Raw genomic sequence first — 27,512 nt, 5'->3', positions numbered from 1 at the left:
GTTCCTAAGTCCTTGACCACCACAATTTATTTTCTCTATCCTTCTGCTTCCTGTATGTATGTATGTATGTATTTTAAAGGCGCTACTTGTCAAGAACTGCATGGGTAGAAGCAGTACGCTGGTTTTCCAAAAGAATGTGCCCAAAATATTTTTCATGCTGTCTGGTCAAACCACCACTTTTGCATACTTAGTATCATAAAATAAACCAGGGTTCTTTTAAACTAAATGCTTAGTCTTGATGGGGACTTAAATTTTGGTTCCTTGAACAATGCCAGTAAAATGACAGATCTGTTGAATGAGCTAATGAGTCAGATAATTGAACCTAGATCTTGTAATTTTGAGTTCTTTGGTTACTTGTAGATTTGAAAGGATTTAGTCTTTTTTGTTGGTAAACATCAATTTCACCATATGTACACAAACTGATGAAGAAAAATTTCCATTGATAAAAATGTACATGTAGGTAAAGTAAGAAAAATGCTGCTTGAGAACTTAGAGAATGTAAGGATATTTACTTTGTATATTTTGACATGTGATGTTGACAACTTGTGTTTTAATGAGCAACAGAGTCCTGTGACACCTTTAAGACTAACAGATGTATTGGAGCATAAGCTTTCGTGGGACAATGCTTTAATTTTATGAATCTCAATGTTTATCATTGTCTGAACCCCATAAATTTGCAAAATTGTGAATGTAAATAGATGATAAATTAGAGAAAAGCTTTAAAAATAAACATTGATATTTATTGAAATTATTTTTTAAAAATTATTCTCCCTAGCCTATTTACTTGGATCTGCCGTAGCTATATACGAATATCTGGGATATTTCACATGTAGAACACCTCCCATTGTGGGCTCCAAAATTTACTTTCTGTATTTGCAATACATTACTCTAGTAATATTTTAAAGTTTCACTTTCAGTTCTAACTGTAGTTTCTCTAGCTACTGGCAAAACCTCTTGATTGAGTTCTTGAATACTTGTGTGGTCCCCCTATGCTGAGTAAAAGGGCTAAAGTGTCATAAATGTGTCCTAAAAACCCCAGTCCCACCTGGGGGAAAAACTTCCCTACAGCAGGTATTGAGGTAATGGCAGTAAGGGTGCCTCATTGGACCCCCTTGCCAAGCCCTAGTTCAGTGGTGCATGTTGATGGCCATTTTATGTCCATTTGTTCTTGTGCCAACATTGGTGCTTCACTTAAATAACTCCTCTCCCTCCCTGGTATTTATCTCTTCGGTGTATTTATAGAGAGCAATCGTATCTCCCCTCAGCCTTCTTGGTTAGGCTAAACTAGCCAAGGTCTTTGAGCCTCCTCTCCAGGAGGTAGGTTTTCTGATCTAGGTAGCCCTTCTCTGCACTTGTTCCAGTTTGAATTCATCTTTCTTACACATGGGAGACCAGAATTGTCCACAGTATTCCAGATGATGTTCTGCCCCTCCACCCAAAAAATTCTCATTTACATTCCAGTCCTTTTTTTAAAAAATGTGATGTATACAATGACTGTCTTTTTTATGAAACACCAACTGTTTACTAAGATAGAGGTAGTTTAATAGCTGTAAAATTTGAAGCCATCCATGTCCTGCAGATTTTCACCCCCCCATCTGCTTTCTGCCCATCTGGTTGGATAAAGTAACCTTCAAGCATGACCAAATACAATGACTTACTAAGCCCTGCTAACGTAGAAAAGCAATTGTGATGTGACATCTTTTAAAAATGGTTAAGATGAAATGTTAGAACACTTGGGAGCTTGAAAATCCATTTGTACTGAAACTTGGAATCTTTTTAATCAAATGGGGGAATAATTAGCTGCAGTGGTGGCAAAAAGAGGTGCTGCATTGTTGGAAACCAACCTGAACGCGTCTCAAGGTGGATCAATGTAAATTGTGCTTATATGTGTTTTCCACTGGAAAACCTACAGTAGAAACAGTTGTAGCTGTTCCTTTTGCCATTGTTCTACAAAACAAAATTGCTTATGAATTCTTGAACTATTTTAAGTCACTTTTATAACACCTGTATCTTTTTGTTTGCAGCTTACCAAGGTGGCCAGTAAAGTTCTCTCTGAGGAGCCAAAAAGCAGACAGCTCATGACTTCTGATCAGGACACTAAAGTTGTGGCTGAACCGCAGGTGCAGCAAGTACAAGAAGTTAAAGACAGTTCTCATCTAGTAAGTATTATAGTAAAAAAATAACCCCAAACATTTCACTTAGTTACCTCAAACTATCTAATGTAGTCTTCGTTTTGTATATTAAACAAATACGCACTTTTGTTTGGTAGTCTTTAATACAAATTGTATCCCAGAACACTCTAATACGGGATACAGGCAGTACATGGCACCACCACCAAAACTCCTGAGAAATAGCTGTCTAGGTGGCTGCATTTCCACAACTCCTGGAAATTCACCTTCATAGTACAAAGTTATTTCTCTGTCTTGAAGTAGTATGCGCCTTTAGTTAACATGTTATGCACTTACTAGTATGCTAAAGCCAATTGGAGATGTGTTTTAATTTTATTTATATTTAAAAAAAAAAAAGCTACTAACCCTCAAGTTAGTCAATAGAGAGTGCTAGAACCTACACATGAGTAGAGATTTTGCGGGAATAAATCTTGGCATGGATAGCTTTAGATTAAAAGTGTTGATAACTTGTGTAAAATGGGAATTTGCATCCCATGTAATGAATTTTGCATAGTCAAAATACTCTGGCAGACGGCACAAAATACATGTTGCTGTGCAGGGTCTAATAAATTGCATTATGGGGTTCTTGTGGCTTTTGGCAAAATGCATGGTAAATGCAACTTGTACAGATTTAGTGATAGTAGCAAATGTTCCAAATAATTTAGACATTTGGGTTTGAATTTTTTTTAACTAATGGAAAATTTAACTTCTTGCATAAACGGTACTTAAATGATTTGAGACTAAAATGAAATAATGCTTTAAGGAAAATATTGCCTTTGGGACTGGGTGGGGGGTGAGTGGGGTAGGATGGGGGAGGGGGAGCTGCACTTGGGGCAGGAGCAGGGAGCCATCAATACCTCTCTCAACTGAGCTGTCCCAGAGTGCTCCTCCAGGCTCCAGCAGCAGCTGCTCTTCCCCCTCCCCTTCTGTATAACAAACAGTTCACTAGGCCACTTTAAACTAGTGTACTCTGCTTTTCTCACTTCCACTAATAGTAGCAAATTAGGAAGGATAGACAGGGGAAAAAGGGAGGAGGTGTTGCCTTATATATTAAAAATGTACACACTTGGACGGAGGTAGAGATGGACATAGGAGACGGAAGTGTTGAGAGTCTCTGGGTTAGGCTTAAAGGGGCAAAAAACAAGGGAGATGTCATGCTGGGAGTCTACTACAGGCCACCTAACCAGGTGGAAGAGGTGGATGAGGCTTTTTTCAAGCAACTAACAAAATCATCCAAAGCCCAAGATTTGGTGGTGATGGGGGACTTCAACTATCCGGATATATGTTGGGAAAATAACACAGCGGGGCACAGACTATCCAACAAATTCTTGGACTGCATTGGAGACAACTTTTTATTTCAGAAGGTTGAAAAAGCTACTGGGGGGAAGCTGTTCTAGACTTGATATTAACAAATAGGGAGGAACTCATTGAGAATGTGAAAGTAGAAGGCAGCCTGGGTGAAAGTGATCATGAAATCATAGAGTTTGCAATTCTAACGAAGGGTAGAAGGGAGAACAGCAAAATAGAGACAATGGATTTCAGGAAGGCAGATTTTGGGAAGCTCAGAGAGCTGATAGGTAAGGTCCCATGGGAATCAAGACTGAGGGGAAAAACAACTGAGGAGAGTTGGCAGTTTTTCAAAGGGACACTATTAAGGGCCCAAAAGCAAGCTATTCCGCTGGTTAGGAAAGATAGAAAATGTGGCAAAAGACCACCTTGGCTTAACCACGAGATCTTGCACGATCTAAAAAATAAAAAGGAGTCATATAAAAAATGGAAACTAGGACAGATTACAAAGGATGAATATAGGCAAACAACACAGGAATGCAGGGGCAAGATTAGAAAGGCAAAGGCACAAAATGAGCTCAAACTAGCTATGGGAATAAAAGGAAACAAGAAGACTTTTTATCAATACATTAGAAGCAAGAGGAAGACCAAAGACAGGGTAGGCCCACTGCTTAGTGAAGAGGGAGAAACAGTAACAGGAAACTTGGAAATGGCAGAGATGCTTAATGACTTCTTTGTTTCGGTCTTCACCGAGAAGTCTGAAGCAATGCCTAACATAGTGAATGCTAATGGGAAGGGGGTAGGTTTAGCGGATAAAATAAAAAAAGAACAAGTTAAAAATCACTTAGAAAAGTTAGATGCCTGCAAGTCACCAGGGCCTGATGAAATGCATCCTAGAATACTCAAGGAGCTAATAGAGGAGGTATCTGCTATTATCTTTGGAAAGTCATGGGAGACGGGAGAGATTCCAGAAGACTGGAAAAGGGCAAATATAGTGCCCATCTATAAAAAGGGAAATAAAAACAACCCAGGTAACTACAGACCAGTTAGTTTAACTTCTGTGCCAGGGAAGATAATGGAGCAAGTAATTAAGGAAATCATCTGCAAACACATGGAAGGTAGTAAGGTGATAGGGAACAGCCAGCATGGATTTGTGAAGAACAAATCGTGTCAAACCAATCTGATAGCTTTCTTTGATAGAATAACGAGCCTTGTGGATAAGGGTGAAGCGGTGGATGTGGTATACCTAGACTTTAGTAAGGCATTTGATATGGTCTCGCATGATATTCTTATCGATAAACTAGGCAAATACAAATTAGATGGGGCTACTATAAGGTGGGTGCATAACTGGCTGGATAACCGTACTCAGAGAGTTGTTATTAATGGTTCCCAATCCTGCTGGAAAGGCGTAACGAGTGGGGTTCCGCAGGGGTCTGTTTTGGGACCGGCTCTGTTCAATATCTTCATCAACGACTTAGATATTGGCATAGAAAGTACGCTTATTAAGTTTGCGGATGATACCAAACTGGGAGGGATTGCAACTACTTTGGAGGACAGGGTCATAATTCAAAATGATCTGGACAAATTGGAGAAATGGTCTGAGTTAAACAGGATGAAGTTTAACAAAGACAAATGCAAAGTGCTCCACTTAGGAAGGAAAAATCAATTTCACACATACAGAATGGGAAAAGACTGTCTAGGAAGGAGTACGGCAGAAAGGGATCTAGGGGTTATAGTGGACCACAAGCTAAATATGAGTCAACAGTGTGATGCTGTTGCAAAAAAAGCAAACATGATTCTGGGATGCATTAGCAGGTGTGTTGTGAGCAAGACACGAGAAGTCATTCTTCCGCTCTACTCTGCTCTGGTTAGGCCTCAGCTGGAGTATTGTGTCCAGTTCTGGGCGCCGCATTTTAAAAAAGATGTGGAGAAATTGGAAAGGGTCCAAAGAAGAGCAACAAGAATGATTAAAGGTCTTGAGAACATGACCTATGAAGGAAGGCTGAAAGAACTGGGTTTGTTTAGTTTGGAGAAGAGAAGACTGAGAGGGGACATGATAGCAGTTTTCAGGTATCTAAAAGGGTGTCATGAGGAGGAGGGAGAGAACTTGTTCACCTTAGCCTCTAAGGATAGAACCAGAAACAATGGGTTTAAACTGCAGCAAGGGAGGTCTAGGTTGGACATTAGGAAAAAGTTCCTAACTGTCAGGGTGGTTAAACACTGGAACAAATTGCCTAGGGAGGTTGTGGAATCTCCGTCTCTGGAGATATTTAAGAGTAGGTTAGATAAATGTCTATCAGGGATGGTCTAGACAGTATTTGGTCCTGCCATGCGGGCAGGGGACTGGACTCGATGACCTCTCGAGGTCCCTTCCAGTCCTATAATCTATGATTCTATGAATTAAACACGTGTATTCTCCAGGTTGTCCTAAAACATGGGTATCTGTGGAGGTTGGGGACCTTTTTTTTTTTAGTTGAGTGACTTCCCTGCCTCAATTCGGTTCTGCTTCAAACTCAAATGTGGATGTTGCTCTTCTCTTTAAAATCAGACAGGAATATGTTGAGCCAAATTCAGAGTGGCATTATTTCAGATGTGCAGAGTTTTTGTTCCATGCTAAAGTTGCCTCTCTTCAGAATATCTGACTCTAGGGAACAGTCAAAATACCAGTAATTTTCAGTGCTACATCTGGACCTAATAGGTATATCAGTTGCCCTAAAGAAAAGGGTGCCAGCTTATTTGCATTAGTTTCCCACTCTCACAGAGAAGCCACTCACTATGCTTTTTGTCTAATGCTAGTTCTTCGAAAATTAAGTAAAATGTCCTTAATTAAAACGCGTAATGCTAGATGGAAATTTAGAGCCAAATCTCAAATGTCTGGTCTTACATATCTGTTTTAATAATGGGATTAACCGTCTTCGGTAACTTTAGAGAAAACAGATTTCATGTAATGTCTAAACTCTGGTAAAGGAGCCACTGAAGGCAGACAGTTAACATGAGTTTGGAAGACTTGAAATGTTATCCATAGCATTAGACCTGAAGGATAAGCATGGTCTCTAGTTTTCAGCTTTTCTCCCTATAAAGTGTCATTATTTTTCAAACTTTTCATGAACTATACCAGTATCGTGGTTCTTAGGATATTGCTCGTATAGAGCACCTGTCAGTGACTTAGTATATTGACCTATGCTTCTAAAGGGGTTTCTTTAAAAGCCATATGTTCCCTCTCATACAAAATGGCTGAATATTTTATTAGTAATTATTTGATGCTCCTGTACAAAATCTGGCAATGTGGCTGTAGATTCATGAGCAAAACTTGTCTCTTCAGTAGAATTCAAGAAATATACAAATAAGTAGGTCATCTAATTTTTAATCTAATTCCAGCTGAGGTCCTGGCTTAAAACATGATTAACAAGAAAGCACTGTTTTCCCCAGTTTATTTGAATTACTTTTTAAAGGTTATAAGGCTATATTTCTGTAAACTGGTGCGGAAATGTGCAGATTACTTCTCTGGACCTCTGTGCACTGGGGGTATTCAGCAAAACGTGTTACTGTTTGTGGAGGCCCTACCAGAAACCCTGAGAGCACAAGAGCCCTTCTGCCAGGAGCTTATTCAAATGCGTTGAATCGTATTCCCTAGCCATCCTGGCAGTGCACCTCAAATGAAGGTTAGGCTGTCTGCTTTCTGCCAGTTCAGTCACCCCTTCACAGAATGTCTGTTGGGAGGCTTCTGGAATAGATATAGACCTTGGCAAATGTAACTCCTTGGGTATTAGTCTGGAGCCTTGAATGAACCAATGAACCCACAGAAGTGTGTGGATTTTGGAGGGGGTGGGGTTTGGGGAGAGGGTGTCTTTTGTTTTTTAAATTTTTGTAAAGGATTAATCTTTTTCTCAATAAAATGTAGTGTCAGTCTTCCTCTGCGAACATAGTAAGATCAAAACTTACAACACACATTTAGCCATTCCATAGTTTGAGCAGCTAGTGGTCAGCCTAGTAGTAAGCAAATTAAGACTTTTTTTGTTAGGACCCCTTTGTCCCTACCTAGAAATCTGGCTGTGTAGACAATGGCTACATGAAGGGTTTAATGCAGCTTTTTAGCTGCACATTTGGTAACTCACAGTATGCAAGTGCCACCAATAATATGCACCCAATATGCTTGTTCTGTTTTCAATTTCAACATGGTGTGAAAACATTGGTAGTTTGCTGCAAACTGATGGAGTATCATTCTCAAAAGGATGTGGAATATCCCGTGGTCCTTTGCTGTGTGGCTGAGCAATGTATATTATGGGATAGTTTTCACTGTGAATTGTGGGATGCGAAGTGGAAGTTAGGAGGATTCAGATTTTTAAAACCCCATATTCTTGGTGTTTCATGTCATGCTTCCTTTTTGGATGAGCATTTTTGCCATTTTGCTTTCTGCCAGAATAGACCCAGAAATACACTATGCTGCTGTGGTGGCAAGTGAGAGTATGCAGAGGCTGACTGGGCTATATTACAGTGCACAGAGCCACACATTCAGCTTTGGACTTCACCCACCTTACCACCAAGCAGAAGGAAGGAACATGTTAACTGAGTAGTTGCAGGAAGGTGATTGAGTGCATTTGCCTGTTTTGAAACGCAGATCGTGCTGCTTATGGAATCATTTGGATGCAGCAGAGTCAGTTATTATAGTTGTGTTCTGCACGATATTTGAGAGACTCAGGGGGGTAAGCCTTATCAATGGGTGGAACCGAGCTGCAGAGACTTGCTTAGCAGTTCGAGCAGCCAGCAAGGCATCCTGTAGAGAATATTAACACAAAGGAGAATACTTTTAGGGATGCCTGTTGCTCATATTTTGAATCTCCTGGTTGAATGTGTGTCTGTGTATCCCGCTGCTAATCCATGGGGGGCAAACTGGGATAGGTTTGAGCAGTGCAGTTTAAGGCTGGTGGAGGTGGGATATTGCCTATATACTTCTGTAAAACTTTGAATTATTTTAGCTTTACTTAAAGAATTTTGTGTTACATTAGTGATGATTGAGAATGGACCAAAATGGATCTTAAACAATTTTTATTATGAAACCGTAACAAAGCCAAAAACTTTAAATAATAATAAATACATAAATAATAAATACCTTTTTTATTTGAAAATACATTTTCCAAAACATTGTTTTATTTACAGTTTTGCTTTTTGTTGGTCAATGTGAACCAAACTAAAAGTGCAACAGTGTAAACAGAGCAAATATAACAAATTTGCAGGGGGAAGGAGCTTAAAGTTAGTGTGCATAGGTCTTGCCTCTTGTACTCAGTTGTTCTGGTGCCCGGGCTCCAAAGTTCTGGACTTCTGGAGTCGGTGTTCCTGGTGGGCAGATGTTGGACCTGAGAGAGGAGTGGCCTCTCCAAGTACTACACAGATATGGCATGGAGGAATTGCTGCTGGTGCCAGTAGCCAGTATTGTGGCCTAGCAGGAGCATGTTTTGTAGGAGAGCATTCTGTCTCAGGATTGTGTTCGTGCATTACCTCTCTGTATTTCTGTTTTTTTCAGTGCTCTCCTTAGCCACTGTGATGCTTTCCTTGATCATTGCCACAGTCTCCTGGGAGAGTTGGATTTCTTTCTTCCTCGGAGTCCTCATGTACAGCCTCCACCTATCAGCCAGTGTGGTCTTCATTTGGGACTCTGCCATGAGTTCGCCAAACATTTTTGTCCCGAATCTTCCTTTTTTGCTCCTTCTGGTTGGCCAGCCCCTCAACCGTAGCTAGAGGCCCTGTTCTTGATGGTCTGGCTGTTGCAGGTGCTGTGGTTGTTGGAGTATTGGAAGTGGGGAGGGGACATTGAGTCACTGTTAATATTTCAGACTGGCCATGGTAGCATTTTCATTTATTATGCGTATGTGACTTTACCTCCTTAAGATACTTGCTGTCTTGGGGAACCTCAGAGATGGTAAGTGGCCTGCATGTGAGGTGGTGCTGCGTGCACTAGGATTTCTGTATGCTATGTTTGCTGCTGTGCTTTAGTAGGTTGGTGGGGTGGGTTGGGTTGAGTTGGAATTCTGTTCCCATTTTGGTTTTGCAGTTTTGTTTTAGGCCCTCTGGTGTTGGAGGGATTGGGGATGCATTAGAGGCCGAACAGAGAGTAATCCCCTGTGGATCCCCATTAGGCTGTCCTCCCTCTCAGTGATGATGCACTGAGGCAGGTGACTAGGAAGCAGAGAAGAGTATTACTTAAAGGAAAGGCCAAACCAGCGGGAGATTCTGTGAAGTTATTCACCAGAGTGGGCCACTTCAGAAGTACTGCAGGAGAGGAAAGGGCTTGAACGCTATACTGGGAGGGCAGCGGAGGGGAGAATGGGTTTGCTATACTGGGGACAGATGGGCATGCAGCTATTCCCTACAGTGTGGAAACTAAAATCGAATAATTCCACAGTCTTAAATTCTGTTATCTCCCTTGCGAACATGGAGAGGGTGCAGATGGGGTCCTGCTGTGATTGTCAGTGGACCCTGTATGTTACAGGACATTGAAACCTCATTAGGGAACAGTACTGTTTGTACCTTTTTCTGGGCATGAAATGTCCATTTATTCCTTATGTAAACTCTGATCAATAACCAAATTTATTTTCCTGTAACCACGGTCTCAAAAAATAGTTGCATTGTGCAATAATTGTTTTCATTGATCAAATGTGCTCTGGGGTGGGGTAGAGACTGTGGCTGCACCATGCAGCCAGATGACATTTTGGGCTGGTGAATGGGTGGCATTTTCTAGATAGGACAGATGAGGGAAGGAGAAATGAAGATGGACAAATGGCCTCTGTGCCACAATCCTAAAGGTTGTTGATAGCTGTGGCTTGCAAGAAATAGAGGATAGTCACCTGGGCGGAGCAGCTGCCATTTTGGAAACGCATATGGGGAGGCCAACAGGTCAGCATGGACTGATGGACAGAGGGAGGCAGGGGCTAGCTTCTGGCTCACATCTGTCTAAAATGGCTGTGGGGCACCCAGAATAAAATCATAGACTTTACTGTCATAAGGGACCATTATGATCATCTAGTCTGACCTCCTGCATAACACCGGCCACAGAATCTCACCTACCCAGAAGACAGAAGGCATTCTATTATATAGCACAACAATCATAAATTGTAAAGATAGGTACTTACATGCTGAAATTCCCTTCAGGGAATTTGACTCTTCGGTTGCAGCATGGCTTTCCAGCAGGGACTGAGCCTCTGAGACTGCTGCTGGCTTTCCAGCTGGATAGCATTAGGGTTTGGGGTCCCAAAAAGATCTTGACTCTCTCAGGAATCAGCTTTTTTCCAGCATCCTCCCAGTCATCCTCCAGTGAGTCTTGCTGATCATCTGTGGTGGTGGGGAGAGCAGGTTCCACATGGTGTCTTGGATGAGTTGTGCAATAATTGTGTAGGATCCTGTCCAGTTCATCATAAAATGGGCAGATCACATGTCCTCTGCCAGATTATCATTGTCCCTCATTTCAGTGTACGTCCTCTTAAAATGCTTGCTCTTTTTCCTGCATTTCTCCTTGTCCCAGTCTTGGGTCCAAAAGGTCTTTATTCTAGTGGACAGCCACAAGAGCGTCCTGTGCCAGTACTTTTCTCCAGATGGTGATGGAGATCCAGGGTCTCAGTATGGCTCCAAGAATAATGATACTGTGGGATTCAGGAGCAAATGAGAATATTTTGTCTCTGCTCCAGCTTTAAAGGGAGAAGGGATTATCCTGGGAACTTGACACCATAGCAGGAGGATGACGCACATGTGAACAGACAAGTCAGTAATGGGCAACCTGCAGAGCACTGTGGGATAGCCTTTGGAAGCATGGAGGCAGATGCATGCACGTGAACAATAGACTGCACTAATTTAATTTTGCAGGATTCCTAGTCCACTTGGCAAGAGGATTCCAGAGTTTATGGCAAGTGAGGAGTTTGTGTGCAGCAATGGAATGAATCATGTATACATCCATTTTCAAACAGGATTAACTTGGTTTGATCCACTTTAAAACTCCCATGTAGACAAGCTCTAAGTGAGGCAGAGGGATTTCTTCAATCTTGTATCTAGGAAACCTCAGTGAATGGACACGATACAACATTTAATGACCAATCAAACTACTTACTGTGTTAGGCTCTCTGAAATAGCTTGGAAACCCCATTGTTGGATACTATTAAAACTAGACAAAGCACATGCAAATTGGCTGTAAGAAACAATCCTACTTTGGCAGAAAACTGAACTAGACTGAACATTTGCCATCTTTAATGTCAGCAGCTTTGAGAAACTCCCATATCTAAAATAATTTGTTTTTAAAGCCTCAATATACCCTCATTTAAAAAGTAATAAAATTGCAGTGGTGGAGTCAAGTGATTCTTATCTTCTGGGATCCTTATTGTCCAGTCCCAAAGTTTTCTTTGTTCCTCTAGTACTAAATTACTACCAGTTCTTGATGTCACTGTTTTGGTTTTGTATTGTTTCTGTCTGTCATCGTACTTGGGCCATATCCCCATTTTACAGATGAGGAACTGAAGCACAGTAAGAGAAAGTGACTTGCCCAAGATCTCACAAGCTTAGACAACTGTGAATTGAATTTTCATCTCCTAAGTCATTTCATTCTTCAACCACAAAAGAGGCTGCTTTCGATAGTGGGGTGTGTGTTTTTTGTTGTTGTTTTTTTTTCAGGTGTTCTAATAGCAGCCCTATGACAATACATTTTGCCATTCCTAATTTGATTATTCTGTTGCTCACTGTCGAGAAGATCCTTAACTTGGGCACAGTTTGTCTGGTTCATCTACTGCTCAGATAATGCGTCCCTGTCCGCCAGAGTTAAGTGGGTGTACCTGGTTCATACGTGGACTGTCAAAGAATCTGACAAACAAGCAGTTGAAAATTGCAAAGAACTTGCTTTCATAGCAGCTGGCTGAGACAAGGACCAGTTTTAGAACATGCTGATGGAAGCTTAACTTGAGATGAATAGAGGTCCTTGTTACCAAGTGAAGGCAACTTGAGGAATAGACTGGGATTGCAACTGTTGCATCTATTGGTGCAGCAGGTTCATCCCTTACTGAAGATTCAGGGTCTACTTCCAGACCCTCCCATGTGCTCCTGCGATGCAGTGGTGGCTGTACTGCCTTTTCATTTACACTTGAGCTTGACTGAGGTTGCATTTCCTCAGTGTGGACCTTTCCAGTCATTCATGCCTTGCTCATCTTCAGGTTGGACTTGAGTGGTACACTGTTCTTGGGTCTACCTTTTGAAGACCACTCAGAAGCCTCACCTGATGGTGAATGATATCCAACCTAATTAATGGGGTTGGGGCAGTGTGAGCACATTAGCAGTGCTCCATGAACTGCCCTGGTTTCTTTCAAAGTGCAATTAAAGCAGTTGATTTGGTAATACTAGGAGATATGGCTATTTTATTGTAAACCCTTGTGGGTTCCTTTTCCGGGTTATTCATGGTCTGGTTGCCCCAGGTGACCTGTCCTACCATATTTGTCCATCTAGATGACACTAAATAGTAATTATTACAAGATTCCCAGAAAAAGGTAGGGTGAATAGATTGGAGAAGAGACATTAGGAAGATTGGAGAAGGAAATGCATGAGGGAAAGGATCTTGCGGAACAGTTGTTCATCAGACCATTCCTCGACTGATAAGGCCTCACTGACTTGTTTCAAAGGCTGGCCTCTAGTCTAGAATCAGGTATAGCCAAAACCTCCATTTTTGGCATCACTCTGATGGATAGAAGTGTCTGAGTCGTCCTCAGCAAAGGTTTGTTATGAGCAGCTACTGGGCCGGACCAACAGACTTCTCGCATATAGTTATTACCCATACTTCTCGCATTTGTATATAGGCATCTAAGATACTGGTTCGATCTTGCCGCCCAGTTTTGCCCTGACCCTCCTTTCTCTCTGCCATTATAGCCCACACTCCCTCTTGTTTCCGACCCATCTCCCAGGTCTCCATGTTCCCCACTTACCTGTGGGCTTTGCTCACCTGTCCCCATCAGATGATGGTGCCTGTCTTTTCTTCCTCCACCACCTTGATGGTTGAGGTCACTAGCAAACGATTGTCCTTGAAATAGTGAAGTCATTTTAAAGGCTACAGTTTTTTTTAAATCATGGTTTAAATCACTCTTTAAAAATAGCAATTACTTAAATCAGGTTGAAGCTTTGTAAACCTAATATTCTTGAGCTAATGTAACTTGAAATTTATAATGCACTAAATTTATAATGCTGGTTCTGTTTTGTTTTTGTTCAAGTAGTGACGTTATCTTATTTGTGTGGTGTAGGCAGAAAATAAACTCTGTTTCTGCGAACACTAAAGATACTTGAGTCTTCTCACATTGTTAATCCCATTCACTTCATGCCTAAGTGTTTGCAGGAACTAAACCTGAATTTATTAAAATTTTCTTAATAGTATTAAAAATGTTGTCACTTTGAAACAAAATTGCTTCACTGGCAATGCAAATGTACTTAAATTTTTCAAAACCGTAGCACAGATATTGTGAACTCTCTTGTATACACAGACCAAAACTTTCAAAAATAGGAGGCTAAATTTAGGCTCCTTTGCTTTTAATAAAAGCACCTGAGTGACCTAAGAGCACAAATCCTATTGATTTCAAAGTGCAAACCATGATGGAGGGGTACAACCTGGTCAAAGTACGTTTGCGAAAATTCAGTGTATCAGAAGGTGGTGGTGATTGCAAATATAGCATGGGTTATTTGCTTATTAGTGTTCTCCACAGGGTGGATTTGATTTAAATCACTAGTCAGGGAGACTTGATTTAATCATGGTTTTCTACATAAAAGTGCATTCTTGTGGGTTGCTGTAACCTTAATACATATTCTTTACAACTCAGAGAGAGATGTAGGTTTCATTTTTAGCAGGTACACGCTATATGTTTTTAAACAGTGATTTATTTTGAAAACTTTTCCGATTTTAGTTTTACAGCTATATCGGAAAATGAATGATTGGTTATTTCATTTACCAAAGGTAATTGAAGCAGATAGTTCACCTCCCAATGACTTCATAAATATCTCCAATTCAACAGGTTAATTATTAATATTTGGAGGATTTTCTTGCCATGCTGTATTAGGAGGAGAACTTCACCAGACAGACATTTAAATTGTTTTATTTAACTTAAACAACGTTATGTTTTCTGGATTTTTCTTCAATAGCAAACATATAATATTTTAACAAAACAAGCATATTTATCTCCAAACTTCTTCTCCTTGTCCAGATCTATTCTGCCCCCAACCATCTTCTATTCATTTAATTTTTTGAAACTTTGCATTTTTAGAGAGAGGTAAGGGATTAACTCTGTGAACACAAATTTGTAGAGACAGCAGTCCTCAACTCTATTGTATTTCTCACCTCTATATATTATTTATTTATTTAAAAACATTTTTGCTGTTAATAAGCATGTTATGTCTGGAGACACAAATCCACAGTTTGAGAACTGCAAAACTAAGCATCTCTGATGGTATCTTCTAGACTGAGCACTGAGTCCCATTGGGTAGATAGAAAGATGAACCTAAATAATCTATACACAAGCCGGTGGGGCCCCATAAGATTGGGTCCTTAATCCATGAACTATTGGAACTCATTTACAAAACTTTGCTTAAAAATTACATGACTATATTGTCTCATACTATAGAATTTATAATCCCTATTCCATGATGAGATATCTTTGAGCTATAATATATCTTAATTAAAACTACCTTTAGATAAAATGCTTTTGAGGAAAAAATCAGAAATCAAAAAAATCAGATTTAAATAAAATCCGTTGTCTTTTTAATCATTAATTTTTATCCACCCTGGTTCTCCCAGTAAGCATCTCAATGAGGCCTGAGATGTATGGCTGTCCTTTTTTTTTTTTTTTTCCCCCTTCCTCCCCGTCCCAGTGTAAATGAGCATTTTGAGAGAAATTTCTTAGCAGGAAAAAAAATCTCTGTAAAATCTGAATTTTATTAAGTAGGAAATTTAAAGAAACAATGTACAAAACGTTCTGTTTAGCAACTTAAGACTAAATATGGGCAAGAACTAAACTAGCACCTTATCAATAAAGTTATTTTTCATATTTTTTCTCTATCCTGTCTTAGAATCACCAGAACATATATAAAGAAAATGGTATGGTAAAGCCACAGCAAGTTACTTCTTGGCCACAGAATTTCCCATTTTGTTTTCCTGTTAATGTAAATAGTAGAATTGCTTGCCTGTGAGAGCACTAAATGAAAACTTTCAGATCAGTAGGCAAACTCTAGTTTTAATGGTACTTTGCTCTGTTGTAGCAAGCTTTCTCTTCACATTTTGTTATGTCTGTGACATCATTTCATATTCTGTATGAAAATATGCTTATGATATGAACGACATAACTGAGATATACTTTATGCAAGATGGCTCATGTGAAATATCCTTGGAAAGGTTACTACTTACTGAATGCAATTACAGGTCTGTTGCATCTTACGCTGGGGTTACGTTCCGCAGTCAGTGCGTAAAGCGAAAATCGCGTATAGTCAAAATTACATTGAGTGTAATGGCGGGCAGAATCACCCGCACTACAGGTACAGTATTAAAATTGTTGTTTTTCCTCTTTTTGTTTTGTTTTTTGTTTTTGCCGACCACATAAAGCTGAAATCACACATGTTAAATGCGCGTAAGATGCGACAGACCTGTATCCTATTTGTATGCCTGTATCATTTCTGTATCTGAAGTTAGGAATATTGACTATGTATCTGTACTTCGACTATGCTGCTTTAGGTGATGCCCAAGGCTAATACTTCAGGTACAACAATGGAAAAGCCAGACGGGGGGGATGGCCTATCTGCGAGGACAATGAGCTGTGAAAAACGTGGCCTTCCTGTGGACGCTCCATGCTGCCTCTGACTCATGGATGCTGTGATGCTACAGAGTCAGGTGGTCTTGTCACCTGATATTAAACATTACCTGGGACTGCTTGTAACTTTCCACTGTAAAGGAAGGGGGGGGGGTCAAGTTTGGGAAACAAAGGATTCCCACCTCATGTAAATCCTATTTAAGGATGGGGAGGAAGGCAAACAGGACTCCTCTTCATGGCCTGTCTGCCCAAGAGGAAAGACTGCAAAAGGGAAGGCAAGGGGGGAGTCCAGACTGAGACAGGGGTCCAGTCTGAAAAGGAATATAACTGGAACTCTGAGCCACAAAAACTTTGCAAACTGCCTGCAACAATATCTAGGGTGAGAAATACTATTTGACCTTAAAAATTTTTGGATCATTCACACATGTCATATATTTAATGAAACGTATTCTAAATGGGGAGGAGAGACCACCAGTTCTCCTTTCCAGGAAATGTAGTGGAAAAATGACTCAGAATTAAATCTGAGTCAAGTTAGACACAAGAATGTTGAGAAACCCTGTCCTAGGAGAGAATTTAGGGGGGACAGAAGGGGGGTGGGCAGCAGATGGTACCAATGATGCATCAGACTTCCTGTGCTTAAGAACAGTTCAGCTATAGGGACTTGTGACATTGTTCACAGATTTGGTAACTTGGGCCGAGATAGTCTCCATCTTCTCTGTTGCTGTGAGTCTCAAGGCAAATCTCTTGGAGATTTATGCCTTCTGCCAATTCAGCAATGGTGAGAGGCTTAGTGTTGAATAATTTCTTCTGAAAATTGGCCAGCTTAACTCTTTAGCATGTGCATGTCTGAGGTTAGAGAGTTGGCTGTCCATGTGACTTAATGTATTTTAGCCTTTAAGAACTTGAGGCAATGAGTAGCACTTCCCAAATTCAGGTGTTATTTTTGTTCTGTGGGTAGTCTGCAACGGACTAATACAGTGGCATACAAAAAATCAGTTGCAAAAAGTTGCTACAGGGAAAACTCTCTTCAAACAAATACACTGTGTACAAAATATGGGTAGGGAACCATTGGATATGAAATCACTTGAAACACTTCCTACAAGGTTTGTGGAATTTTATGAGAACTGGGGACTTTAGACAGCTGATGAACATTGATTTTTGGCCTATAAGTCCTTGCTGCAACCACTTCACAGTGCTACTCCCCAAAGTAAAAAGAAATCAAACTGGACAAAGATGTGATGTTGCTTGATCCAGACTGGCATCTTCAGAGTCGGTGTTTGTTCCTACTGTATCTCTGTAGAGAGATTCTGTCCCAGGAATTGCAAATAGATGCGTGTCGAATTTCTGTGCATACGCACTAGTTAATGCAAGGACTGGCTCACTTGATACTTATTCTTCTAGGAATACTTTCTCCCACAATGGCTCACCTTCAAATTTTTGAAATATTTTTTAAAAAAACCATCTGCATGCTCAATTTTTATAGTACGATTTCTCTCCCCGAGTACTAACACAAGCTCCTGATCAACCTTGGGGTAATTAAGATTTGTTCTATATCCTTTTGTACCTTTTCCACTTTGTCTCATCTATAGGATGTCTCTAGATAGTGTGGTTAAATCTAACCCCTGCTCCTTTATTGTTATGGCACTGGTTGTGCACGTTTCCTACATTTGAAACCTGCATGTTGCAATTTTTCCTTGTAAATTTCTTACTAATAAATAGCATATTACAAAGGGATTGAAATGTTTAGTTTTTGGAGATGGGACTTGTTTTTACTTTTTTGTATTGTCTTTTTCTTGAAAGCAGTCTGTCTCTAGGTGTTTGTAGGTCTTATGCTGGCCACTGCTGATAAAGTGCATCTCACTGGTGAGCCATCTTCTCTTTAGAGTTCTGAAGATTAAAGCTTTCATGTTAGTCACAGTCTGGAAGTGCAGGCTCAGTAGTGGGAATCCGGTAGAAAACATTTTACCAAAATAAAAGCATTATAGGTAATTCTCCATACTGACAGTCTTTCCAAAAGTTTACTTGGGGAGAGGGATAGCTCAGTGGTTTGAGCATTGGCCTGCTAAACCCAGGGTTAAGTTCAATCTTTGAGGGGGGCACTTAGGGATCTGGGGCAAAATCGGTACTTGGTCCTGCTAGTGAAGGCAGGGGGCTGGACTTGATGACCTGTCAAGGTCCTTTCCAGTTCTAGGAGATAGGATATCTCCATTAATTTATTTTATACTCCTTGTTTGGCACACATTAAATTCAATGAAAAATAGAGCAGAAATTAATAGCAAGGTATTTGCACAAAGATCTAGTGGAACACCTGGAAGACTGTTGTACAATTTTGTACCCCATAGTACACTAAATAGACTGGAAAAACTTACCATCTTCTTTGCCTTTGCCACAAAGATAAAGAAATAGCTCAGGCAATAGTAAGGTGGGGAAGTTGTAAAGAAAAAAAAATGAATCTGAGCTGTATAAAATTGGGAATAGACAAGGTAGAGATAGCTGAGTAATCTGAGAGAAATGTGATTGTGGCCTTGTTTAAACTGAAGCTGAAGGATTGTGTATTTTAATACAATTTTGGAAACTTCTTTCAGAACTTGAAAACTATTTGCCCAAGACAAGTAAGAATCTTTCCTAGACAAGTGTCGTCAACTTAAGCAGCATGTATTCTTTGCTTTATTTATTGATTTGATTGATAGTGCTCAGGTTCCAGTCTCTATGGTTGCACAGAGAATCTTCTAAACCTGAACTAAGTGTGAAATAATACAGGGTCATCTTCCTGAGTCTGCAGGCATGGGACCATCACCTGTGCTGCTGTTCAGAACTTGTTACGCAGCAGCAGAATAAATGTTAATTTCAGCAGTTGAATTGACAAGACTTGACTTACAATCTCCTAGGTGGCAATGAAACTTCTGAATAGGTGACTTTCATGCTGATGCTTCTTGGGAAAGGTCTGAGCAACAGCAGAATAAGACACTGTCTGTTTTCCAAGTAAAACTGAAAAGATGCTGGGAGATGGGTAACTTGGTTAGACTCTCACTACCACTTTTGGAGAATCTTGGAATTTATGAAGTGGATGAGAGGAATACACATTGTTCCTTTCAGTATCCAGAGGAATTTTTGTGGTAACAGCGGAGGCACGTTTCACATTAGTCTCCCATACTAGCCACAGGCTATAAAAGATAGGCGTTCCCTAGGCTGTACCAAGAGGGGTTGTAAGCCAAGCCCTGATGATGGGAGGTTGGTTCTGTTCATTATTCCTGGACAATTAGACCTGGAACACTTAGTCCTGGTAAATGTGTCAAGCCTTATGGAAAGGATAAATGGGAGAATGGGCAGATAGAAGAACGCCTAGTTATGGATGGGAAGTAGGGGAATTATTGTTGGGGTAAATAGAAAAGATAAGTAGAATGAGTGAGCAAGCAAGATTTTTTGGCAAAAATGGCATAGACAAATAGAGAAGGAGGTAGAACTACCATGTAGGTAAAGGGGGTGGGGGGAAAACAGGAAATAGACACTGAAAACAGTGCAGGAAAAAATCTCTCGTAGGAAAGAAGAGTAAAGTGAAGTCCAAGAAGGGAAAACAAGAGACTATTTAAAATTAAATAAACAAACCTACTCCTTTAAATTACAGTGGTGTGGTGACAGAGGCAATTTTGCTTTATGATGAGGACAACTAAGCTTGGTCAGAATTTGAAAGCAGCGAAGAATGGAAGTAAAAATTATGTAGATAAGACTAGAACAGATATCTAGATATGTTGCAGGGCTTTCTGATTTAGAAAATTAATGCATTTAGTAGAGCACTTAGAGTGAACTACAATAACAATGAAGCATGCTGTGGTATTGGTTCATTAAATCTATTTCCCTTTAAACCTGCAAGCCCATCAGATATATTGGAGTTGTACAAGGGGGAATAACAAGTTGCCTGAGTAACTACTATATTTATTTCTACTTTTGGACAAGCGATTGTTTTGTATTGATTAATTTAAAAAAAAAATTGTTTGGAGGAGAGGAATTTGGATAGCTTATGACTCTTGATTACAAGAGTTGTGACCTTTAATTCACTCTTCTAAAAAGTAGTAACTTAGTATATATTCACCTTTCTAGAAACACTTTTGGAATATAGTAATGTGCACAACAGCTTCAGTAATACTTTTTCTCTTTTTTTAATTTGAATCAAACTTACATGTAGCTCTGCTTTAGATACTCTTGTACAAATATTGATGGTAGTCATCTGCAACTTGAAGGAAAACCAGTTTAGGGCACGCTTGCACTTTGGTAAAGACATAGTTAAAATAGTTTTGGTTTAAGGTAGGGTGACCAGATGTCCAGATTTTATAGGGACAGTCCTGATATTTGGGGCTTTTTTTAATATGGGCTCCTATTACCTCCCACTCCCTGTCCCGATTTTTCACGCTTGCTATCTGGTGATACTAGTTTAAGGAAATCTCAGGAAATGTAACAATTCAGTGCTCACAGGTCTTAAAATATTAGCCAAGTCTTCTATGTTTTGGTTAGGAAAACTCTTTGACTAGATATTACAGTGCATATAATGAAACATTAAAACATTGCTCTGTAACTGGGATTTGGACTTTGAGTGGCAATGGCATATGAGCTCCCTGTACTATTTTTGGCATCTGGGTGTTGGCTTGTCTTTTCAGAAGCAGTAGAAAGTTAGTTTAGATGTGCAAGAAGGCGATTTGCAATGTGAGCTCTCCTGTAGTACAACTTCTTGAAACATGGGTTGCTGCTTCAGCAAAGAACTAACTACCAGCAAAAATAATGAAAAAACTGGCCTGTTACAAAAATCGGTGGAAGAGGAGGCACCAGAAAACAGGATAAGTAAAACTTTACCTTCAATTTTAGAAACTGTGGAAAGTAAGGAGCTGCACGCAGCAGAAAAGACAGCTAATGGGACAGCTGCTTTAGTCAGCATTGAGTGCATTCATACCGATAATTGCATGGAGTCAAATCCTAAACGTGGGTTCTGGGGTAGAAAAACAAAGTATCCTTCATACAAAAGTGTGGAGACCACTGACAGTGAGCAAGTCACTAAAAGAAAGTATAACAGACCTTTTAACTTTTTTCTTTCATTTAGTCATATCCTAAAGGTCTTTAAAAGATATGAAAATTTGGAAAAGAGTAAAGAAAAGGAAGACTGGGATGGCAGTGAAAGAATAATTGAAAATACCAATAGGAATACTCAGTGTGTGAACAAAACAGAAATCTCTCAATGTAATAGTCATAATGGAAATAAATATATTCTAGCCAGAGAGCCATGTTCATTGGATTGTATTTCTCCTTCATGGGAACCGGTGATTCTAGACCAAGGCTCACAGGAAGAAACTTGGGTAAATATGAGTTATCTGGAATATTACCCAGTTAAATGTGAACATTCACAAACACAGAATGAAATAGTGGAGAATGTTCAAGACAACAGTCATGACAGCCATAGAGAGATTTCAGATACATCATGCAGACAAACAGCAGTTCCAGCTTTTACCTATATTGATATAGACCATAGACAACATAGACGAGAGGAGTTTTATAGTATTTGTATTGTAGATGCTGAAGATCTGAAAATGGATGAAGAGATGCCAGCTACTGAGCATGGAGCGATTGCAGCAGACGTAGATAATTCAGCTGTTACAGTTGAAGGAATGTGCAATGTGGTATGCCCTCTAGATACTAGGAAAGAATTTCCAATCCTGCAGTCAGCACAAGTAGAAGCAGAGTTTAATACACAGAAAGAACCCTCTGTAGGTGAAGAGCAGCATAGGTCAAACCTGCAAAAAAATGAGACAAAGGAGTATAGTCATATGGACGTCCAATCATCTTATAACGACTTACTGGCTAGCAGCTGTCAGACATATAAGCTAAATATGGACAATATAGCAACAGATGGTTTAAGAGCACTAGTATATGATGAGTTTCCTGAAAATAGAATTCAAGGATTGGATACACTAGATAGTAGTGTCAGTTTGAATGAATCAATTAATAGGAACAATGAGTCTGTAAAATTTGTGAATGCTCTCGGAGAAGAACAATATTCTTATTCAAAAAGTATGAAATGTGTTGACAGCTCCACTTCTGACATCTTATTGGCTTTAAATGCTACAGAATATAATTCAGGAAAGACTGAGAGAAATTGTAACACTGAGACCACACCATTTCATTTAAGTGAACATTTACTGAAAACTGAAAAGGAAGCAAATACTAAACAAAAGTTAGATGATACTACAGGTAACTTATGTTTCCACTTACAATGTCACAAAATAGACAGTGATTCCTTTTCAGTGAAACAAGATCTGGAAAACCTTAGCCAAGAGGATTCCCTACTAAAGCCAGAAAGTCAACTAAATTCTAGTGAGAAAACAAACAAATTTCAGACAATGTACTGTGAATTTAGAAAAGAGGCCCCTTTTACTACTTGTGAACGTGACAGTAAATTGGAACAGCTCCTGGAAGATGAAGAGAAATACGCAGATGAAATTTTGTGTAACTTGGAAAATGCTTTGGTTGCAAACATGATTAAAGTGCCCTCAAAATTGAAGAGTGTGTTAGATTTTCAAACTGATATGAAAGGCAGCACTGAAACAAAAATGTCAAATGTTTTAAGTTCTAATACCATGGAAGATGACAATCATGTGAGCATCATTGGGCAAACTCCCTCATATCAAGCAGATAACATTCGTGTGGAAACTGGTTGTCTGAGGACTTCATTAAGGGTAAGAAATCATACTTTAGCATCTTGCAAACCACATAACATAAGTACACATGCAATAATACAAAAGGAAAACTGTCTAGAATGTCAGCTTTCACCAGCACTGCCAGAAAATAAAGGTAAATTATATGACTATTCCAGTTCATTTAACAAAAACAGTATTTCCTCTGTATCTTTTCTGGCATATTCAAATGTGAATCAAATGGACTTGAATTATAAACAAGATGAACTATGGGATAAATGTTCATTCCATGCAATGGAAAATGAATTGAGTGCTGGGACTGACCCTGCCAGATTAACAGGTGGTGGTGTAGAAATGGTAAAACAGCCAAAACTAGAAATGCATCAACGGGAGACCATTAATAATGAAACAGAAAATAGTGAGCCAGATTCTGAAGTTACCATTTTTGATCATGACAGTAATACACTAAGTCTCAATAGAGACTTAATGCACAATCAGAATGTTTTCTCAGTTATGCATGATAGACCTGTAACTTTGGAAGACTGTACAGACGATAGATTAAAAATGGGGAACAGTTTTAGAAATCATGAAAGAGCTAGTAATCATACATTTGGATCTCCGAGCTGTCTGTCTCCATCAAGTCAAAGATCCTATTCAGACCTTCTTCAGAAACAAGTGAGAAAGTGTGATGTGATAGGTAACTGTGACGATACAGAATTAGAATCAGTTTACGTTAAAAGGCCTACTGAACCTTCAGCTGAAGAACTTTCAGAAACTTATGAAAAATGTGTTTCAGATCTACAGGAACCAGAATTTCAAAGGGGTGAAGAAAATCTGTTTCTCAGTCCGTCAAAGGAAGAAAATATTGATGTTTCTAATACATCAACTGACCATGCAGAAGCACAAACCAATGAGAATATAAAGTGGTTGGGAACAAAGAACACTGAATCTGAAAACAGCAGTTACATTCTAGATGCTGAGATGAAAAATCTGAAAACTATTTCCACCACAAATCACGAACAGACTGAAACTTGTGATCTGAACACAACTGATAAAGATTTTTGTGGGGTTTTTACTGACCCAGGGCAGGTAGATAGATATGCTGCTACTCCTTCATATGAATTACCTAATGTCCCAGTTGGTGCTAGAGAACTTCAGCAAGGCAATGAGAGGTGTGTTTTAGATCTGATGGAAGATATTTTGAATGAATCAGAAAATACCTGTAAACTAGATGCACAAAATTCCGAAGATGAAATGGGTTCACAGTTCTTAACTCTGCAGACTGATAATGTTGATTTAACAAGTCAGATTTTTTCTGACACCATTTTTAATGGTAATAGTGAATATCTGATGGGCTATTTATGGAATACTGCTACTTCTAATACAGTTACGGAGAATGACAGACAACACGTAACTAATGAGAATTTCCAGAACCAGCCTCAAGATTTGACAGTTTCTTCATTCTCTATAGAGAGAGATCCTTATCAGTTACTAGTAGCAAAAAATGGTGGTATTTGGGGATGGCAAGATGAAGAATTTGTAAGTATTTTTATAAGTATGATTTGATCATTTACAGTATATTAGACTTTAAAATGTGGCTGTTGAAATTGGGAGTTGGAGTAAATCTAAGTCCAATTTATGATTTGACTAAACACAAGTTTCATATATTCTTTCAAAAAGCATATTGATCAGTTTTGGCTCGATAAAATGAAGCTTACGTCATGCTGATATAGTCCAAAAATGTTACCGAACATTGTCAAATCTAAATCAATGCTGTATTTTGCTGTTTAGAAGTTTAATCCTTGCCAAAGTATGTGAATTTCCAGAATTGAGAATTGCTGTATATATGAGATCTTGCTACATTTGTTCATCACAAGTAAGGAAAGCTATCTGAAGATTGTCAGTAGTCCCCTTCAGTGTGGTATCTAAGAACTATATTTATAAACACAAAATAAAATGACATTTTCTATTTTAATGTATTCTACATCAAGTATATTAAAAACTGGTGAGAGCCTGCATCACTTACAGTTTTAAATCTTAAATCAAACTTTTTCAGAGTAGTTCAGATCAGCCCTGCAAGGCATCCATTTATTTCAGTGGGAATGCCTCATGTATGTCAATATTAATTAGATTTTTAGAACCAAGTAAAACTTGTGCCTGCACACTTCACACCAAGTACTCCTTCTCACAAGGAAGGATGGTACAGTGGGTAGGGGCACTAGGCTAGGACATGGGAAATGAGAGTTCAGTTTCCTGCTCTGCCACAGACTTGCTCTGTGAACTTTGGAGAGGTCACTTAGACCCATACTTGAAAAGGTAGTTAGGCATTGCAGTGCTGAGTGGAGCAACATCTAAATACATGTAAAAACTCTGCGCCTTAGTCTCTGTCTGTTTCCTATCTGCAAAATGTGATAATAGCACTTCCTTTCCAGAGTTGTTGAGGATAAATATATGGAGAAATTGACAGAGGTTCAATAGTGATGGGGATAGATACATGTGCTATGCATCAATCTTGCTAATTTACCCCATCCTCCCCATCTAAATCTCTTGTAGCATGAATCATTCCCACCATCCCATCACTCACTTCAACTCATCAGTTCTCCACATCCCTCATTTAATCACTTTTTCTATTCCACCAACGCAACCCTAAAATTCATCACCTTCCTCTCCTACCAAATCTGTTAAATTATAATGAGTTCATTGGTGGCAATGGCAGCAACATCACACCCAGGCGGCTCTAGCTTTTTTGCCGCCCCAAGCACAGCAGGCGGGCTGCATTCGGCGGCATGCCTGCGGGAGGCCCGCTGGTCCCGCGGATTCGGAATATCCGCCTCCGAATCCGTGGGACCGGCGGACCTCCCACAGGCAAGCCACCGAAGGCTGCCTGACTGCCGCCCTTGCAGGGACCGACAGGGCGCCCCCCGCGGCTTGCCACCCCAGGCACGCGCTTGGAGCGCTGGTGCCTGGAGTTGCCGTTGATCACACCCAACCTGGGTAGGCCTCAAGTCCTCCCTGTTGGCAAATGCCTCTCCCTTTCCTTGCTGCTCCACTTATGCTGTTCCTGAGGCATGGGGGTTCTGCTTTGCCCCCTCCTTTATTTAGGGAGGAGGCACGTGGCGCTCCTGAAATCTTTAGTTCCTTCCTGGAAAGGGATTAGGAACTTGGGTAACTTCTGCTCACCTTTGAGGAGGGCATCGTGGAAGTGAGGGGGGAAGGAAGAGGCTGCAGTGGAGCTAAATAGCAATGCTCTGCGTTAAGTCTTGGCCAACTGGGGGAGAGAAAAGAACAAACTTGACTTGCAGCTGCTTCTCCAACTCTGCCTTGGTTTGCTAGCAAAGCAAATGGAGTTCCACCTACAGGCCCAGTGTATCAGTAGCAGCTGCTCTCACCTTGCCCAGCAATTTCAGCACCGGCACCTGATTCACATTTTTAAGGCCCTTTGCAATCATAAGGGCTGGGAATTTACTTTGTTTTAAAGACAGAAGCTGATGGCATTGGTCATAATCACTTGGGAAAGCTTCCTGTGCAAGCAGGCAAATGGGATTTTGCACATCTGTTTTAGGTTAACTAAAAATACTTACTCTACCACTTTCTTTGCCTTTTTAAATGTTGCAAGCCAGAGGAAAACAGTGGTTTAATTTCTTCACCTCTATTTACCCTTTGGGGGGAAGGGTGTGCTAGCACAATACTGCAATGTTTGGGTTGCAGGCAGCTCAGAATATAAACTGTTCACTGTATACCATCTATAATACTTTTTTAATCAACTAAAATTTGAAACGGTTAAACTGAATTTTGTGAACTTAAGTCTAGTAGTTGGTGTCAAATAGCAAGTAAACCAATTGGAAAAATGTGAGTAGTCTTCAGAAAATGAAAAATTCTTAACTTTTTTGTGCTTGAAAGATGATGAAATAAGATGTGCCATAATGGAAAATGCTTGGAGTGCCCTGTCTACATTGAAGTGCAATGTGCTGACATTAGCTGGCTCTGTGATCATTCAGCAGTATAGTGCCATAATATTTGTTTTTTGGAAAAGCTGGACAATAAATAACGCAGCACGCCTGAATTCAGCAGCATTTAAAAGTGTATTACCTGCCACACACACTCATCACCCTTTTAAACTAGTATTGACTTGGTTGTAAAAATGGATGAATTGGGCGTGTAAATGGAACAAAATTGTCTTCAGCACTATTGCCATTTTAGTAATTTCTATAATGATTCTGGAAACAGTGTTGTCCTATTCTATTTATACTAATTGTTTCCAATGCTGGTTAAGGGAGGGGGCATACACTGTCAGCAGCAGCAATTCAGTTTGCTTGTATGGGTAGTGCTAAAGGAAAATGCCAAATTATCATGTTTTACTACCAACTTTTTGGCCGCCTTCTTGCCAAATGGTATTACCCAAGTTTTGTCATACATACTTCATATGGTGCTATTTTTCTCCTCTGTTCTGTTTCACAGGAACAGGCAGGGAACAAATCTATTGAAGTAGAAATGTAACAGAAATATTTGTTAATACATCTTTTCCATTGCTTACTAACAAACTTACAGGTGACAGATCCATGGAAGCTACAACC

At 39.8% G+C, this 27,512-nt stretch overlaps 1 protein-coding gene across 5 annotated transcripts in view; it reads left to right on the top strand.

Moving 5' to 3' along the window:
- LARP4B (La ribonucleoprotein 4B) overlaps nt 1–27,512 on the top strand; it is a 109,592-nt gene that overhangs the window by 35,691 nt on the left and 46,389 nt on the right. For 3 of the 5 annotated variants that reach the window (XM_024101025.3, XM_065582828.1, XM_065582827.1), the window contains exon 1: nt 19,474–24,477. In XM_024101025.3, the coding sequence (XP_023956793.2) occupies nt 20,992–24,477 (3,486 nt within the window). In that variant the 5' untranslated portion in view covers nt 19,474–20,991. Of the gene's footprint in view, nt 1–2,024; nt 2,160–19,473; nt 24,478–27,512 lie in introns of those variants that run through there. The other 2 variants (XM_005308083.5, XM_065582829.1) reach the window with 1 other exon arrangement.

The sequence above is a fragment of the Chrysemys picta genome, chromosome 2 (genome assembly GCF_011386835.1).
Source record: "Chrysemys picta bellii isolate R12L10 chromosome 2, ASM1138683v2, whole genome shotgun sequence".
In the NCBI taxonomy this organism is placed as follows: Eukaryota; Metazoa; Chordata; order Testudines; family Emydidae; genus Chrysemys; species Chrysemys picta.
The sequence above is the reverse complement of the archived record's forward strand: the minus strand, read 5'-3'. Positions and strand labels throughout refer to the sequence as shown.